Source organism: Emiliania huxleyi, assembly GCF_000372725.1.
Source record: "Emiliania huxleyi CCMP1516 chromosome Unknown EMIHUscaffold_162, whole genome shotgun sequence".
In the NCBI taxonomy this organism is placed as follows: Eukaryota; Haptophyta; order Isochrysidales; family Noelaerhabdaceae; genus Emiliania; species Emiliania huxleyi.
The window spans coordinates 196,532-211,830 of NW_005200960.1; the positions used below are offsets into that span (position 1 = coordinate 196,532).

General features: G+C 65.1%; 5 protein-coding genes across 5 annotated transcripts in view; 2 read left to right on the forward strand and 3 right to left on the reverse strand.

Annotated features, from left to right (window-relative positions):
* Positions 1–596: 596 nt before the first annotated feature.
* EMIHUDRAFT_230282 (hypothetical protein) lies at positions 597–1,638 on the reverse strand (the record flags this gene model as incomplete). Its single annotated transcript, XM_005785262.1, has 4 exons — positions 597–848; positions 923–963; positions 1,045–1,116; positions 1,479–1,638. The coding sequence occupies 4 exons, from the start codon at positions 1,636–1,638 to the stop codon at positions 597–599; spliced, it is 525 nt and encodes a 174-aa protein (XP_005785319.1).
* Positions 1,639–6,307: 4,669 nt separating this feature from the next.
* EMIHUDRAFT_230285 (hypothetical protein) lies at positions 6,308–6,637 on the reverse strand (the record flags this gene model as incomplete). The annotated part of the gene is made up of 1 exon (XM_005785263.1): positions 6,308–6,637. One exon carries the CDS (start codon positions 6,635–6,637, stop codon positions 6,308–6,310), a length of 330 nt encoding a protein of 109 aa, XP_005785320.1.
* A 2,019-nt stretch (positions 6,638–8,656) lies between these two features.
* On the reverse strand, positions 8,657–9,982 carry EMIHUDRAFT_230286 (hypothetical protein; the record flags this gene model as incomplete). Its single annotated transcript, XM_005785264.1, has 2 exons — positions 8,657–9,286; positions 9,467–9,982. The coding sequence occupies 2 exons, from the start codon at positions 9,980–9,982 to the stop codon at positions 8,657–8,659; spliced, it is 1,146 nt and encodes a 381-aa protein (XP_005785321.1).
* Positions 9,983–10,479: 497 nt separating this feature from the next.
* EMIHUDRAFT_230287 (hypothetical protein) lies at positions 10,480–12,719 on the forward strand (the record flags this gene model as incomplete). The annotated part of the gene is made up of 4 exons (XM_005785265.1): positions 10,480–10,640; positions 12,186–12,297; positions 12,389–12,429; positions 12,704–12,719. The coding sequence occupies 4 exons, from the start codon at positions 10,480–10,482 to the stop codon at positions 12,717–12,719; spliced, it is 330 nt and encodes a 109-aa protein (XP_005785322.1).
* Positions 12,720–15,023: 2,304 nt separating this feature from the next.
* Positions 15,024–15,299, forward strand: part of CHC (clathrin heavy chain) — a gene marked incomplete at its 5' end in the record, with an annotated part of 3,393 nt that continues 3,117 nt past the window's right edge. Inside the window, 2 exons of the mRNA XM_005785266.1 lie at positions 15,024–15,071; positions 15,120–15,179. Coding sequence (XP_005785323.1) covers positions 15,024–15,071; positions 15,120–15,179 — 108 coding nt within the window. The remainder of the gene's footprint in view (positions 15,072–15,119; positions 15,180–15,299) is intronic.

The window sequence follows — 15,299 nt, forward strand, 5'->3', positions numbered from 1 at the left end:
TATTCAGCCGTATCACTGTAGTCGCCTCCCTCGTATTCACGCGGTGCTATGAAGACACTGCGCAATACCGCATGCCCGCCCTGATGTTGGTGTACTCAGCACGTAGGCTTGCACGCCTCTACGAGCGGTACTCCTCGACGTCGTCACCGCGGTGGGCGGGCGAGAGTTAGCCGAGGCTAGTATGAGCACAACGAGGCGAGTACCAACCAGCTCTGACTCAATCACGCAGTACTAACCAGCCAGATCGGTCGCCGACGGCCTTGAACCGACACTACTGCTTACTTCTGAACGCATCACGGGGGCAGTCTGGAGGCAGGGCTCCGGCTCAGGTCGTGGGGCATAGCTCGGGTGTAAACGGGGTCTGGGGAGGAAGCCCCAGCGGCCCGCCGCAGGCGCCGCCGGAGGCTGGTCCGCCGCAGGCGCCGATTTTTTGGCGTTTTTTCTCAAAATTGAGGGATTTCTCATCTAAATTCTCATCCAAAATAATCGAGCTCGCTACGAGCTCTCTAACTGCACAGCATCTCCTCGTTGAGCCTAGCGGCGCCCGTATCGCCCACGCCCACATTCCTTTTTCTTGCCCTTGGCCCTTGCTGCACTCAGCCGCTCAACCTCCGCCAGTCTCTCCTTGCTCGTTGCTGGCGCTGCCGCCCCCAGTACTGCGATTGCAGCTCCTTGGCATGCCGCGCCGCCTCCATCTGCTGTGCTTCCCACGCTGCCGCTTCCTCTAAAGCAGCGCCGCCACTAAGCGGCGCAACCAAGTTCTCGCACTGTTTGCATGAGCATGTGTCCTGCTGGTGCGGCGCACAATCCGCGCGCGGCGAGTGAGAGTAGAAGACTGACAGCAGGAGCTGCAGGAGCTGCAGGAGCTGCGCAGATCGGATGGGTGGTGACGCCGTCGAGCGACGGCGCAAAGACCAATCACCACCGCTGAGAGCCGCGACACGAGGCTGCTGGCAGCTGCACCTGTGAGAGCCGCGACACGAGGCTGCTGGCAGCTGGCAGAGCGAATTGCGATTCCGGCGGCCGCCGTCAGCCCGCCGACACCGACGGCCTGTCTGAGGTCAAACTCCCACCGCACGTCGGACCAGTCGTGCGTCAGCCATGGCGACGAGACGTCTGTATGCAGACAGCCCGCCACCCGGGCGATAGAACATGCCAGCTGGGCTCTTCCAGGGCTCTCGTGGCGCGTGCCCAGTGGAATAGGGCGGGCTGCGGCGGGCGCAATAACTATTCACAGCTAATGAAAACTATAAAAACTCGCGGCTTCATCAAAGTTTGAGGTGGCTTCGTCCTCAGCACCATCAAGACAGCTCTATTCACACCCTGTTTGGTTTGAAGCCACTCGGGGATGCCCGTTTACACCCAACCGACGAGTCGCTGGGCCCTAAGACCTGAGCCGGAGCCCCGACCGCCCGCTAGCTGCACTCTAGGGCTAAGAGTACGATTCGAACACTCAAAAACGAACTCCACGAAAACACCGGGGGAAAACAATGGCCGCGTCAAAAAAGCGATCCAAACCAATCGAATGAACGTGCCACCGCACGCGCCCAAACAGAGGCAAGCTGCCCAAGACAGGCGCTGTCCGCAGATGGCGAACTCGGGTATCACGCACAGCTGCAAGCTGCCCACGACATACATACGGCCGCGGTGCTGCGTGGTGACACTCGTGGTTGCACCCTCGGAGCTCGGTTAGATAATAACATATTACATGAGTGTGTGTCGCTCATTCTGTGTAACATCCCCCAATTCAAGCGCCGCAAAAAAGGTTTGCGAGTTGGTCTTGCAGCACAGCGGCATGACGCCGAGAGTGTGAGTGTGTGAGTGTGGTATATCGACGTGACAGTGCTCAGTACTAGACCCTGGCACTTATACCAATAACTTATAGACACCGCATTTGACTCAACAGCCAAGCCCAAGAAAGAAATGGTTCGTGGTGTCTCTTTGCCCGCGTCGGCGGGGGCGCCTTCAGCATCCGCTCTCGCATCCGACGCACCCGATGCAGTTGCGGAAAGATGGCGTCGGGATGCACGCGCGCCCGCCGCAGCGCAAGCTGCGGACAAAGCTCCGCTCCGTTTGGTCCTCGAGCTGCTGGCTGGTGGCGAGGCTGCGCACGTCCCACAGCTCGGTATTCCATTTGATCAGCTTTGCATTCAACGATCCGCTCGGTTGGTATAGCAGTTGCAGTGAGTCGTACCCATGCGCGTGCAGCCGCGCACCAATGTATTGGTCGAGGACGCCGTCGCCCGAGAGCTGCCGAACCCAAGCAGGCACATGCAGCGGGCACGGGGTGCGCTCTGCCATGGCAAGTGCCTTGGCGATTGAATCCGCCATGAGGACGGTCCGTCTTCGCGCCGCCGCCTCCGCGCGTAGGATACGTTCTATGCCACACGTGTGGTCGCATTCGGTCGAGCACGTGGCGTTCGACTTGTGCTCGGAGGAGTGGACATCACAAGTGCCGCTCATGCGGGCAACCTTGTACGCCGCGACGAGACGGTTTGTCGCAGCAAACGTTCGGCCTGTGTTCCACATCACGGATGAGCAGCCGCGCGCATAGTGGAGCCACATTCCGCGCGAGGAGCGGTAGAAACGATCGCGCACGTGACCGACGGGGAGGTACACGTTGTCAACCTGTAGCTCGCGGTTCATCGCAGTTGTGCGGCAGTGCTCCTCACAGTCGGTCCCATTGGTACGCTTGTGGCTCGGGAAGCACGCGTCGGGCGTGTTTGAGCCATGAAATATCCGTGGCGCCATCCAGTGCGATCGGCGCGGTCGGGCAGCATCGTCGTACACGAGGCCTGCACGGTTAACGTCCGACGCGGTCGCGTTGTCGTGCGCTCGCACCACGGGGTGCGCCAGCCAGCAACGCGGTGCTGCGTCGGGCAGCATGCGCGGAGCGGCGTCTACTACAGAGCACGGCAGCTAGCTAGGTTCTCGTGGCGGGAGGGCTGAGACGCCTGTGGGTTCCGGCTCCTACCCAGATACTCGAGTAGGGGGTCTGTTCCCCACGGTTAGACCCTATGCAATAGGTAGGTGGGTCCGGTTATGACCGCCCCAGAGGGCCCCGCAGTAGGTAGGTAGGTGGTGGTGTGTGTGTGGGAGGGGGGGGGGGGGACGTCGCTCGCACGGGAGACGGCGCGTTTAGCCGCGAACAGGGCCGTCCAACGCGCGCACCGCGGTACAAGCCGGCGCGCGTCGGGCGCTGGGAGCCTATTTATTCACAGAGGGCTCAACGGGTATTTTTCGCTTCGCTGCGCGGCCCCGCAATAGGTAGGTAGGTGGGGCACGGAGCCTGGCGGTTGGCGCCCGCAATGGGTAGGTAGGTAGGGCGTTTTGGTGCGAGTCATGGGGAACAGACCCCCTATCTGGGTAGGAGCCGGAACCCTGGGTTGACTCTCGGCCAGATATAAAAAAGTGATGCCCCGGGCGGCGGTGAGGGCGGTGGTGAGGGTGGCGGCACCCGGGCGGTGGTGAGGGCGGTGGTGAGGGCGGCACCTACGGGTATGTTCGTAAGAGCTACACGCACTGGAAATTATGATGTGACTATCACAGTAGCCCCGGGACGGGGGGGGGGCGGGCCTCACCCGGGGCTCACCGGGGCCCGGCCGTCCCCGCCCCCTCCCTCACCTGCCCCACCCCGGGGCCTCACCCCACCCCAGCGCTAGCCCCGGGCTGCCCGACCTGGCCAGCCGGTTTGAACATCGCTGTCAGGGACCTCTTAAGGAAGGGCTCCAGCCCGGCCCCTGGCTGACTGCCAGCACCAATGCACCTGCCTGAAGCAATGGGTAGCTGCAGGGAACGCATTTCACGGCTTGGTTCGCACCGGGGGCCGGGGGTAGCTCGTCCCCGGGTGCGCCCTCACTGCCCCGGGGGTGGGTGGGTGGCCTCACCGCAGCCGGCGACGTCCCGGGGTGAGGTCTCGGGGTGAGTCCCGGGTGAGGCCCGCCCCCCCGCCCCCCCGTCCTCGGGCTACTGTGATAGGCACATGAGGAGCGCTGTGCATTTTGGCTGGCGATCTCACAAATGGCAAACGTCGCACCGGTCCGCTCCTCGTATAGTCCTCGAGCGCCGGGGTAAAGAATTCACGATGCAAGATTTCTGGCTTGTCTTATACAAAATCGCAACCCCGGACCCAAGACGCACAAGCACAGACAGTCGAGAGAGGCAACCCCACCTGGCTTGCCTTGGTCTTGACCTCTGAGATCTCTCTCAGAGAGTCTTGACTGCCTGGCTGGTGGTTCGGAACCAGAAAAACAAACGTGACGGAACCAGTGGTTGTGCATCAATTCCTTTCGATGCGATTGCCCTCGGGTTGGGTATGGACCTGCTGGTCCTGTTTGTTGGTCCTGCCTCCCGTGCGGCCGCCGGCTCGCGAGCCGCTTCATGACAAAAGAAAAACACGGCCGAGTCCCCATTTTCACGAGCAGGATCTTGGAATATTTTGATTTCTTCTTCGTGGCTACTCTCAAGTGAGGGAGTTTTGTTGAATTCTGCGTCTGAGAGTAGCTCGTCTCCTGGACACAGAAAAAAAGAAAATCGCGAGCATGGACTGCTGGGGCTGCCGCACCGCCTCGGCGCGCTTCTGCGCCGCCTGCGTGCAGCAAGCGACCGCCGAGCGGCAGCGCGGCATCACAGAGTTTACCGCGGAGAACCGCCGTCTCGTGAGCATCATGGCCGAAGGGCTCGACGAGAGAGCGCGCGCTCTCGCGCAGGCTGAGGCGCGGCTCTCTCACGCGAGGATGGTGGCGAAGCTCGCGGCGGAGCTGGCGACGGTGCGGCGCGAGGCGGACCAGCAGGCCGTCATTGTCAACGAGCTGCGCCACTCGGTGCGCCGCGCCTCGTCGCGCTTCTCGCGCGCCAAGGCGGCGGCGGGCAGAGGCGACGGCGAGGCGGCGGCGGGCCACTGCGTTGGCACGGCCGGCGGGGCCGGGCGCGAGCCTGGCCCGAGTCCTTCTTGGGAGCTGGCCTCTTCTCGAGAGCTGGCGTCTCGAGAGCTGGCCGACGAGCTGCGAGCTCGCCTCTCCGAGCGGCGGAGAGAGCTGCTGTGCGCGCCGCCTCTGCCGCCCCGCCGCCCCGCCCCTCCCGCCCCCTCCCTGGCCCCGCCGCCCTCCCTCATCCCCCCTCCCTCTCCCACCTCTACCCAGGCGGTCGCGATGTTGCGCGCAAACGCGCAACACCTCCTCGCCCCCTTCGCCGCCGCCGCCGCATCGCCGCCGCCGCCAGTGTCGGCGCATGTGCTCGAGCAGGCGCGGTCCCTTGCCCGGCCGCCTCGGGTGATCGCCTCTGACTAAATCGCAACCCGCTCACTCGGATGTACGATCGCCTCTGACTCGTCCTCCGCCTTGCTCGAGCAGGTGCGGTCCCTCCTCCGCGTGCCTTGCCTCGCTTGGGAGCTGCAGCAGCCCGACGAGTCCGCCCCGCCGCCCTGGCGCGCGCCCGAAGATGCGCTCGGCGCCGGGATCGCCGAGGACGCGAACGCCGATTGGGACGTGGTCGAGCGGCCGTCGGTGCCCACACCGGCCGACGTCGACGACGTCGACCATTGGGAGGCGGCCACCGCCTCGAGCTCATAGACACTAGAGGCCCGCCGCCGCCACGCCGCGTGTGGCACCGTATATCGTCTCGTTGTGAGTAAGGGAGAAAGGTTTGATTATTTTTTACTGTTTGCTTGGAGTCCTTCGATGAGTGCGCCCCTAGCTTTTTCCTTCTCTCCCCCCTCTCATCCCCCCCCCTCTGACCACTTGGCAGGCCGCCGCCTGCACACGGCTCAGCAGGCACGTGCTAGCACGCACCTACCCCTCCCCTCGATCCGGGATCGCTGCGAGACTTCGGGCTCTGCGGAGTTAGTCTCAGCCTCTTTCTCTTCGTCTTCGACTTCGGCCCCCCACGCCCCCACACGCACCCCCCACCGCGCGCTTCACCGCCCCTGCGCATGTCTTGTCGCCCTAGGGGCTCGGGCCCAGGCCTGAACTCCTCACTGCACTGTTGCAGAATGTCCCTTGTAATAGAGCGTTGTGTGCTTGTGGTATCCGCTTTCTCCTGTGGCATCTGCAATCTGGCATCTCGATGCGCGCCGATGCGAGGTGGGGTGTGTGTGTGGGCCCTCTAGTCGCCTAGTGTGGGCCGCGGCGGCCGGGCACGTCGTTAACGTCGTCGTACTTTCTTGTGGTCGAGAGGCTTGGAGGCTCACTGTCTGTGGGCCCTTGCTAAGTGAAAAACGTTAGCCACAAAGTATACACGCAACGGCGCCCGCCTGTTCGCTGCTGCCGCCGGCGTTCAGCCGCGCGGCTCCGGTTTTTGCACTGCTCAGTCACTCTGCTTTTTCCGCAGCCTTCGCCGCCGCAGTCTTCTTCGCCTCCTCCCGCAGGCGAAGGCGCTCGGCCAGGGGTGCCAGCGGCGGTGCGGGCGGATCCTCCTCGCCGGTGATTTTGAACAAATAGCAGAGCAGAAGCGCGATAAAAGCGAGCATCAGAGTTGCACCTCTCGCCTCAATCGCTTTGCTGGCGAGCCACGTTACCCAACTCGCGAGCAAATGCGCCACCTCGATGGCGTGCTCGGCGTGCCCCATAATCTCATTGGGCATGCCTCTTGATCGCTTCGCTTTTACAAAAAACAAATCCTGCACGGCTGCCCCCCCCATCCCAGTCCAACCGGACGTGGCATCTCGACAGGTGGGGGTTGTACGGGGCCTTGACATCGCCCTCCCGGCCTATGACAATGGTCCGGCCGCAAAGAGGTATCGGCCCACCGCCCCGCGGGTTGTGCGGTATCAGCCACCCACATGGCGAACCCCCCAGCGTCGCCCAGGGCAGGAGGGAGACGGCCGATGCTACCGCCGGTTCCGGGGCCCTGGCCCCCCCCTTGTCACCCCCCCCCTCTTCCCCGTCGCCCCTACCTCCACCGGAGTCGGTCGCCATCCTCGCCCGTTGAGGGTGGGGGAGGGTGGCCGTAGGCGAATCCTGGGATCGCCTCTTGCTTTGTGCCTGCGGCGGCTTGCAGCGCGTCAGGCTGATTGGCGCGTCAGGCTGATTGGCGCGTCAGGCTGACACCCTCGGACGGTTCCTCCGCCACCGCCGCCGCCTCCGCCACCACGTCTGACGCCGCCTCCGCCACCACCGCCGCTGCCGCCTCCGCGACGGGATACCACAAGTGGCAGTGACTCCATCAGAGCTCCAGTAAGCTCGGAGACACCCCATTAGCGCGGCTCGACCTCTTTGAGTCACTGCCTTCCCGCGGTTTTGCTGTAGAGCCTCTACAACAAACTCTACAGCAAAATCGCGCTCTACAGCGCTCTACAACGCACGCAGTTCGTCCCGCGCCGGATGTAGAGCTCTACAGCGCTACAGCGCTCTACAGCTCTACAGCTCTACAGCGCTCTACACTCTACATCCTCTACACCCTCCCTCAGGGCCCCGCGCCTCGCCGCTTGTAACACGGTTGCCGTCTCACTTTTGGCATGAAAGCTAAATAAACCCAACTCGCAAGTTCACCCCGGCTCGCTTCTGTCCTCTGTCCTCCAAGCTCTGAGAGATTTTTGAATCTCTCAAGTTTGAGAGAGATCTTCTCTCTCAAGTTTTGAGAGAGATTTTTGAAAACCAAACAAGAAATCACGACTTCACAGTGAGTCTTTCAAGTTTGGGGGGGGGGTTCAAGTTTTGTGGATGGATAGGCTGTGGATACTGTGCGCTGTGTAGAGGTCAACACACAGTTTCACATATGGTTTGATTCATGGATGACGCTGTGTCGGGTAACTGACCCCTGTATCAAACATGCGATTAAATAAATAAAGAAAACGGACAGGTGCATAAGCGCTTCCGTGTGTTGGTACCGTGGCGAGGCGAGCCGGCCACCATCGAGCCGGTAGCGCGGGACTCGCCAGCTGCACGACTCGGCAGGCGTCGGCCGACGAGGCTCCCTCCTGATCGCTCGGCAGTGAACGACGGCCTGCAGGACGAGCAGGACGGCAGCGCAGACGACGAGGAGTGCTCGACTGCAGACTGGGTGGGAGCGATATGGCGGAGGAGGCTTTGCCACAGACGCCGCGCACCGCTCGCGCCTTTGAGTCGCGTCAGCCTCGAGACGCGTCCAAGCGAGATGAGTCCATCGGCTTCGCTGACCCCCCATGACAACCAACAGGAGACGCTCTCAGCCCGTCAGCCTCGAGACGCGGAACAGGCGAGATGAGTCCATACATTTATCGGAAATGACCGCTCCATTGACACAACAGGCGCTCTCAAAAAAGAATTTTATAACGCCTTCTGCCTCGCACGACGTCTCAAAAAAAGATTTTTTCTCCGACTCCCTCGCACCCCCTTGCACGGGACTGGCGCGCACTGCCCCTTGCACGGGATTGGCGCTCACTGGCACCCAAAAAAAGTACCCACGCACGGGAGCCGCCTAAGCGACTCCTGCGAGGACGGCGAGGCACTTAGCTCCGTCCGTGCACTCGACCGCCCTCGCCGCAGGCAAGCTCACACACACACACACACACACACACACACACACACACACACGGGCGCGAAAAAATCAAGTTAATATCGGCAAGCGGCCCAAGTCTCACTCGAATCTCGATCTCCCCCGCGCGGGACACCACCCAATGCCAAAGTGGGTGCATGACACCACATAACGGATTTTGTTACGGACTGCACATGCCCCTTGCCTACCACTCGGTCACCGCGAGCGCAAAGGTGATCGTGAGCGTGAGCGTGACGGTCGCGAGCAGGTACTGGGGGATGATTGCCCACGCGACGAGCTGCGCCGAGCGCGGCTTCTTGGCGAGGTGCAACATCACGACGACCATCGAGGCCGTCGGCGGTGCCATCTCGACGAAGACGATCACGCGCATCAGGCGCGAGGGAGGCAGCTCTCCGAGCACCGCGTAAATCACGCCGCCGTGGCAGAGCGGAGCAAGCACCATGCGGCCGAGAGTGAGCGTCACCATCGTCCGAGGTGAGATGCCCGCCCCCTTGGAGCCGAGGAGCTCTCGCCACGACTTGAGAGCGCGCAGCTTGTGGCCGAGAGAGAAGGCGAGCATCAGGTTGACGATCGGCACGGCGCCCTCCGAGAGCGCAGAGAGCGCCTGGCCAATCGGCAGTAGCGCGGCTCCCGGCGCAAACAGCACCTCCTGCACCGGGCGGATGAGGCCGATGATCAGGCCGACAATCACGCCGAGGACTGGCGGCCGCCGAAACAGCGCGACGGAGCGCTTGCCGCCGAGCAGCGCGAGTGCGCGCGCGCGCTGCCACCGGTCCTGCCCCGGTGTCTGCACCGCGCGCACGTCGAGGCTGATCTCGCGCAGGCTCGCGTGGCGCACGAGGCCGCCGACCGACGGCGGCAGCGGCTCTGACGCCGGCGCGTCACTCACGGCTGCGACGGCGGCGTCGACCGACGGCGTGGCCGGCAGCGCCGCTATCTCCGCCGCTGGCAACGCCGCCGCCGCCGCCGGTGGCGGCGCGGCTGCCTCCAACACATCGTCAGCGGCGAGGTACCCGAACCCGACGACCCACACGTTGAACGAGTTGAAGCAGACGTACATGAAGACGAGCGCGCGCGCCCGCAAGACGCACTCGGCCGCCGTCTCGAACTCCACGTCGAAGGCACCCATCTCGCACAGCGATTGCGTCACCGAGAGCGGGATCGCCACCACGTTCGGCAGTGCCATCGCCACGACAAACGGCCGGCGGAAGGCGGGCGACGGGAGCGCGACCAGGCGCAGCAGCAGGCCGATTGCCGCGAACTCGAACATTGAGACGAGTCCGATGAGCGCCAGCACCCATCCGTCGGAGACAAATAGCTCCACGCTCAGGCCACGCCCGAGCGCGACGATCGAGAGCAGCGGGACAAAGATTGTGTTCATCGCCGCGCCAAATCCGCGCAGGTCGGCCTCGCGAACGATGCCGAACCAAGCGACGGCGGCGCCGATGGCGTATTGGATAAACAAACTGACGATGACGCGGAAGCTGGTGAGGAGGAGGCCGGAGAACATCTCCCTCGACTTCAGCTGCGAGCGCCCGTTCTGAGGAAGTCAGTTCGGTCGAGCGCGGAGCAGAGTTCGGAGCGAGTTCAGAGAGTCAAGCGTGAACGGCGCTTTCTCTCGACGATATCGGTTCTTCGCTGGGTGGAAGGAGGCCCGGCCGGCCTTGAGGGAGTCGCGGAGGAGGTATGTCCGTTTTCTTTATTTATTTAATCGCATGTTTGATACAGGGGTCAGTTACCCGACACAGCGTCATCCATGAATCAAACCATATGTGAAACTGTGTGTTGACCACTCTACACAGCGCAACAACAAACCTAAAAACAAGCGATGCGGCGAACGATTTCTTCCCTGCTCCAGTTAGCCGCCTGTGCCGCACAACCTTCTGCCGACACACACACGGTCCTTGTATGGAAGCCGCCGCAGCCGCCGCCGAACGCGGCGTCACCGCAAATCGTGTCGGCGACAAAGCAGCCGAATTTGCAGCAGCAGCCGATGATTTCGCATCCATGGCTGCGCAGCTCAGCTCCGCGCAGGAGACGAGCGCCTTTGGCTCCTTTGCTTCGGGCGGCGGCAACGAGGCGGCTGCGGGCGAGTGGGCCGACTTTGGGTCCGGCGGCGACGATTTCGGCGACGCATACGTGCCCTTTTTGCCGCCTCCACCGTCACGGTCCGAGGATGCGTCGCCCGCCGCTCCCGTCGCCAGCCCGCTGCCCGCGGAATCGACCGCTGCTGCTGCCGCGGCTGCCCAAGCCGTGCGCGCTGAGGCGAGCACGCCGACCAACGGCGGCGCTGCCGCCGGCGGCGACAGCGGTGGCTCCGGTGATGGCAGTGGCGGCGGCGACGGCGGCGGCAGCGACAGCCTCGCAACGCCCTCGTCGGCCTACGGCTAGCTCCCCTGGCAGCCCGCCTGGCCCGAGGAGCCTCCCACGAGGCCTCTGCCCCGCCCCACTAGGCTGGCTCTCCTCCAGCAGCCTCCTCTCCTCGAGCTCGCTCCTCTCCTCTGCAGCAAAGGACACGAGCGGCACGCGCTCTGACTTCCTCCTCCTCGCCCTCCCTCACACTGCTTCTTCATGCCGAGGATAGGACCTGAGCAGCATGCGCTCGCGCGCGGCAGAGACCCTCTCCTCCGCCGCCGCCTCCGCCGCCGCCGACGCGCAAGCCAAGGCGGACGCGCTGCGCGAGACCGTCGGTTCTGCGGTCGCCTCCCCAGGCCCCGCCCAAGTCCCCTCCCTCTCCTCCACGGCCGGACAGCTGTCATGACCGTCGCTGGCCTGTCCGAAGGCCTGTCCGAAGGCCTCGCCCAGATGAGCTCCCTCTCCTCCATGGCCGACAAGATCGACCTCTCGCCGAGCCTCTCCAAGTTCGCCTCTGACATTGGCGACGCGGGCGACACCTAGCCTCGACGCAGCCGAGATGCAGCCTCGACGCAGCCGAGATGCAGCCTCGACGCAGCCGAGACGCAGCCGAGATGCAGCCGAGACGCAGCCGAGATGCAGCCGAGACGCAGCCGAGATGCAGCCGAGACGCAGCCGCGACCTAGCCTCGACGCAGCCGAGATGCAGCCTCGACGCAGCCGAGATGCAGCCTCGACGCAGCCGAGATGCAGCCTCGACGCAGCCGCGACCTAGCCTCGACGCAGCCGAGATTAGCCGAGATGAGCCGATATCGGAGACGCGGGGGCGCGAGCTTTCCCGCTCGCGGCAACTCCCCGCCGCCCGTGGCGAGGTAGTCTCTTCACGCGGCCACGGCTCTCCCTCTGGTGCAGGCAAGCGGCTGAGCGGCCTCCCCTCGCTCGGCACCTCTCTGCCCGCCCTCGGCTCGGTCTCGATGCCTAGACACTTCCTAGACACTTCCTACTCTGCCCGCCCTCGGCTCGGTCTCGATGCCGTCTGTCTCGGTGCCCTCCGCCTTCAGCTCCGCCTGCCTTCAGCTAGCTCCGGCTCGGCAGTCACCTCTCCTCACCCAGGGCTGAGAAGTCACAGGTGCCCTCCGCCTTCAGCTCCGCATCAGTCCTCTCCGCCTTCAGCTCGCTCGGCGCCGGCGGTGGCGCGAGCGAACCGTCTCAGGGCGGCGGCGCGGCGGGCGAGGGCGGCGGGGAGGGCGGCGGGGGGGGCGGTGCGGAGGGCGCGGCGGGCGCGGCGGGCGGCGAGGGCGTTGCGGTGAAGAAGAAGAAGAAGCCGAAGCCTCCTCCGAGGCCTAAGACTCCTCCGAGGCCTAAGACCGATGCGGAGAAGTTCGCGGCGCTGATGGAGGCGGAGGAGTGGGAGAAGGCTGCGCACTTTGCGGCCACGTCTCCCTCGCAGGAGCTGCGCACGCGCGAGACGGTGGTGGCGTTCCAGGCTTCGCGCCGGCGGGGGAGGGGTGGCGCGTGCTGCGTAGCGTGGGGAGTGAGGCCCGCGCCGCTGCTGCGCGCAGGCGGCCAAGGCGACCGACGGCGGTAAACCGCCCGTGCTGCGGTACTTCGGCGCTCTGCTCGCGCTCAAGGAGAGTCGAGAGGGAGAGGGGCCGAGAGGGGCCGAGAGGAGCCCGAGAGGGGCCGAGAGGAGACGAGAGGAGACGAGAGGAGCCGAGAGGGGCCGAGAGGGGCCGAGAGGGGCCGAGAGGGGCCGAGAGGGGCCCGAGAGGCGGCGAGATCGCTCACGCTCAAGCTTCGATGCGCGAGGATGTGGCAGGGTGGCCCCGCCCCGCCCCCCGAAGACGCGTCCACGCGACGCCGCAGGACGGCCGTAGGACAGACTCACCGTAGAGGTGGCGGTGGTGGCGGCCGTAGGGCAGACTCACCGTAGAGGTGGCGGTGGTGGCGGCCGTAGGACAGACTCACCGTAGAGGTGGCGGTGGTGGCGGCCGTAGGACAGACTCACCGTAGAGGTGGCGGTGGTGGCGGCCGTAGGACAGACTCACCGTAGAGGTGGCGGTGGTGGCGGCCGTAGGACAGACTCACCGTAGAGGTGGCGGTGGTGGCGGCCGTAGGACAGACTCACCGTAGAGGTGGCGGTGGTGGCGGCCGTAGGACAGACTCACCGTAGAGGTGGCGGTGGTGGCGGCCGTAGGGCAGACTCACCGTAGAGGTGGCGGTGGTGGCGGCCGTAGGACAGACTCACCGTAGAGGTGGCGGTGGTGGCGGCCGTAGGACAGACTCACCGTAGAGGTGGCGGTGGTGGCGGCCGTAGGACAGACTCACCGTAGAGGTGGCGGTGGTGGCGGCCGTAGGACAGACTCACCGTAGAGGTGGCGGTGGTGGCGGCCGTAGGACAGACTCACCGTAGAGGTGGCGGTGGTGGCGGCCGTAGGACAGACTCACCGTAGAGGTGGCGGTGGTGGCGGCCGTAGGACAGACTCACCGTAGAGGTGGCGGTGGTGGTGGCTGTAGGACCAGACTCACCGTAGAGGTGGCGGTGGTGGCGGCCGTAGGACCAGACTCACCGTAGAGGTGGCGGTGGTGGCGGCTGTAGGGCCAGACTCACCGTAGAGGTGGCGGTGGTGGCGGCTGTAGGGCCAGACTCACCGTAGAGGTGGCGGTGGTGGCGGCCGTAGGACAGACTCACCGTAGAGGTGGCGGTGGTGGCGGCCGTAGGGCCAGACTCACCGTAGAGGTGGCGGTGGTGGCGGCTGTAGGGCCAGACTCACCGTAGAGGTGGCGGTGGTGGCGGCTGTAGGGCCAGACTCACCGTAGAGGTGGCGGTGGTGGCGGCCGTAGGACAGACTCACCGTAGAGGTGGCGGTGGTGGCGGCCGTAGGACAGACTCACCGTAGAGGTGGCGGTGGTGGCGGCTGTAGGACAGACTCACCGTAGAGGTGGCGGTGGTGGCGGCCGTAGGACAGACTCACCGTAGAGGTGGCGGTGGTGGCGGCCGTAGGGCAGACTCACCGTAGAGGTGGCGGTGGTGGCGGCCGTAGGACAGACTCACCGTAGAGGTGGCGGTGGTGGCGGCCGTAGGACAGACTCACCGTAGAGGTGGCGGTGGTGGCGGCCGTAGGGCCAGACTCACCGTAGAGGTGGCGGTGGTGGCGGCTGTAGGGCCAGACTCACCGTAGAGGTGGCGGTGGTGGCGGCCGTAGGACAGACTCACCGTAGAGGTGGCGGTGGTGGCGGCCGTAGGACAGACTCACCGTAGAGGTGGCGGTGGTGGCGGCTGTAGGACAGACTCACCGTAGAGGTGGCGGTGGTGGCGGCCGTAGGACAGACTCACCGTAGAGGTGCGGTGGTGGCGGCCGTAGGACAGACTCACCGTAGAGGTGGCGGTGGTGGCGGCCGTAGGACAGACTCACCGTAGAGGTGGCGGTGGTGGCGGCCGTAGGACAGACTCACCGTAGAGGTGGCGGTGGTGGCGGCCGTAGGACAGACTCACCGTAGAGGTGGCGGTGGTGGCGGCCGTAGGACAGACTCACCGTAGAGGTGGCGGTGGTTGTAGGACAGACTCACCGTAGAGGTGGCGGTGGTGGCGGCTGTAGGGCCAGACTCACCGTAGAGGTGGCGGTGGTGGCGGCTGTAGGGCCAGACTCACCGTAGAGGTGGCGGTGGTGGCGGCCGTAGGACAGACTCACCGTAGAGGTGGCGGTGGTGGCGGGCCGTAGGGCAGACTCACCGTAGAGGTGGCGGTGGTGGCGGCCGTAGGGCAGACTCACCGTAGAGGTGGCGGTGGTGGCGGGCCGTAGGACAGACTCACCGTAGAGGTGGTGGCGGCTGTAGGACAGACTCACCGTAGAGGTGGCGGTGGTGGCGGGCTGTAGGACAGACTCACCGTAGAGGTGGCGGTGGTGGCGGGCCGTAGGACAGACTCACCGTAGAGGTGGCGGTGGTGGCGGGCCGTAGGACAGACTCACCGTAGAGGTGGTGGCGGGCTGTAGGGCAGACTCACCGTAGAGGTGGTGGCGGCCGTAGGAAGGGCTGACGCACGACGAAGGCGTCGCTCTCGCCACGCCGATGGTGGCGCAGGGCCAGCTGCCGCTGCTGCAGCGCTGGATCGGGGAGGGGAAGCTGCGGCCGAGCGAGCAGCTGGCGGACGTCCTCTGCGACGCGGAGAGGGGCGGGCCGGCGGCGGCGCTGCCGATGTACCGGGAGGCGGGCGTGGACGAGAAGGCGGAGGCTCTGTTAGGGGTGTAGCGGTTCTCCTTCCTCTTGATTGGCAGAGGGCTCCGTCTGTAGGCGACTCTCTGCCTCGTCGAGACGGGCGACCTCGAGGCGCTGCGCGAGGAGAGCAGGAGAGTTGCCCGCCGGATGGGCCGAGACGCACTACGCGAGATGAGGCCGAGATGGGCCGAGATGGGACGAGATTACCCGAGGTGGGCAGAGGTGGGCAGAGAAGGCGGGGAGGATGGCCGCCGC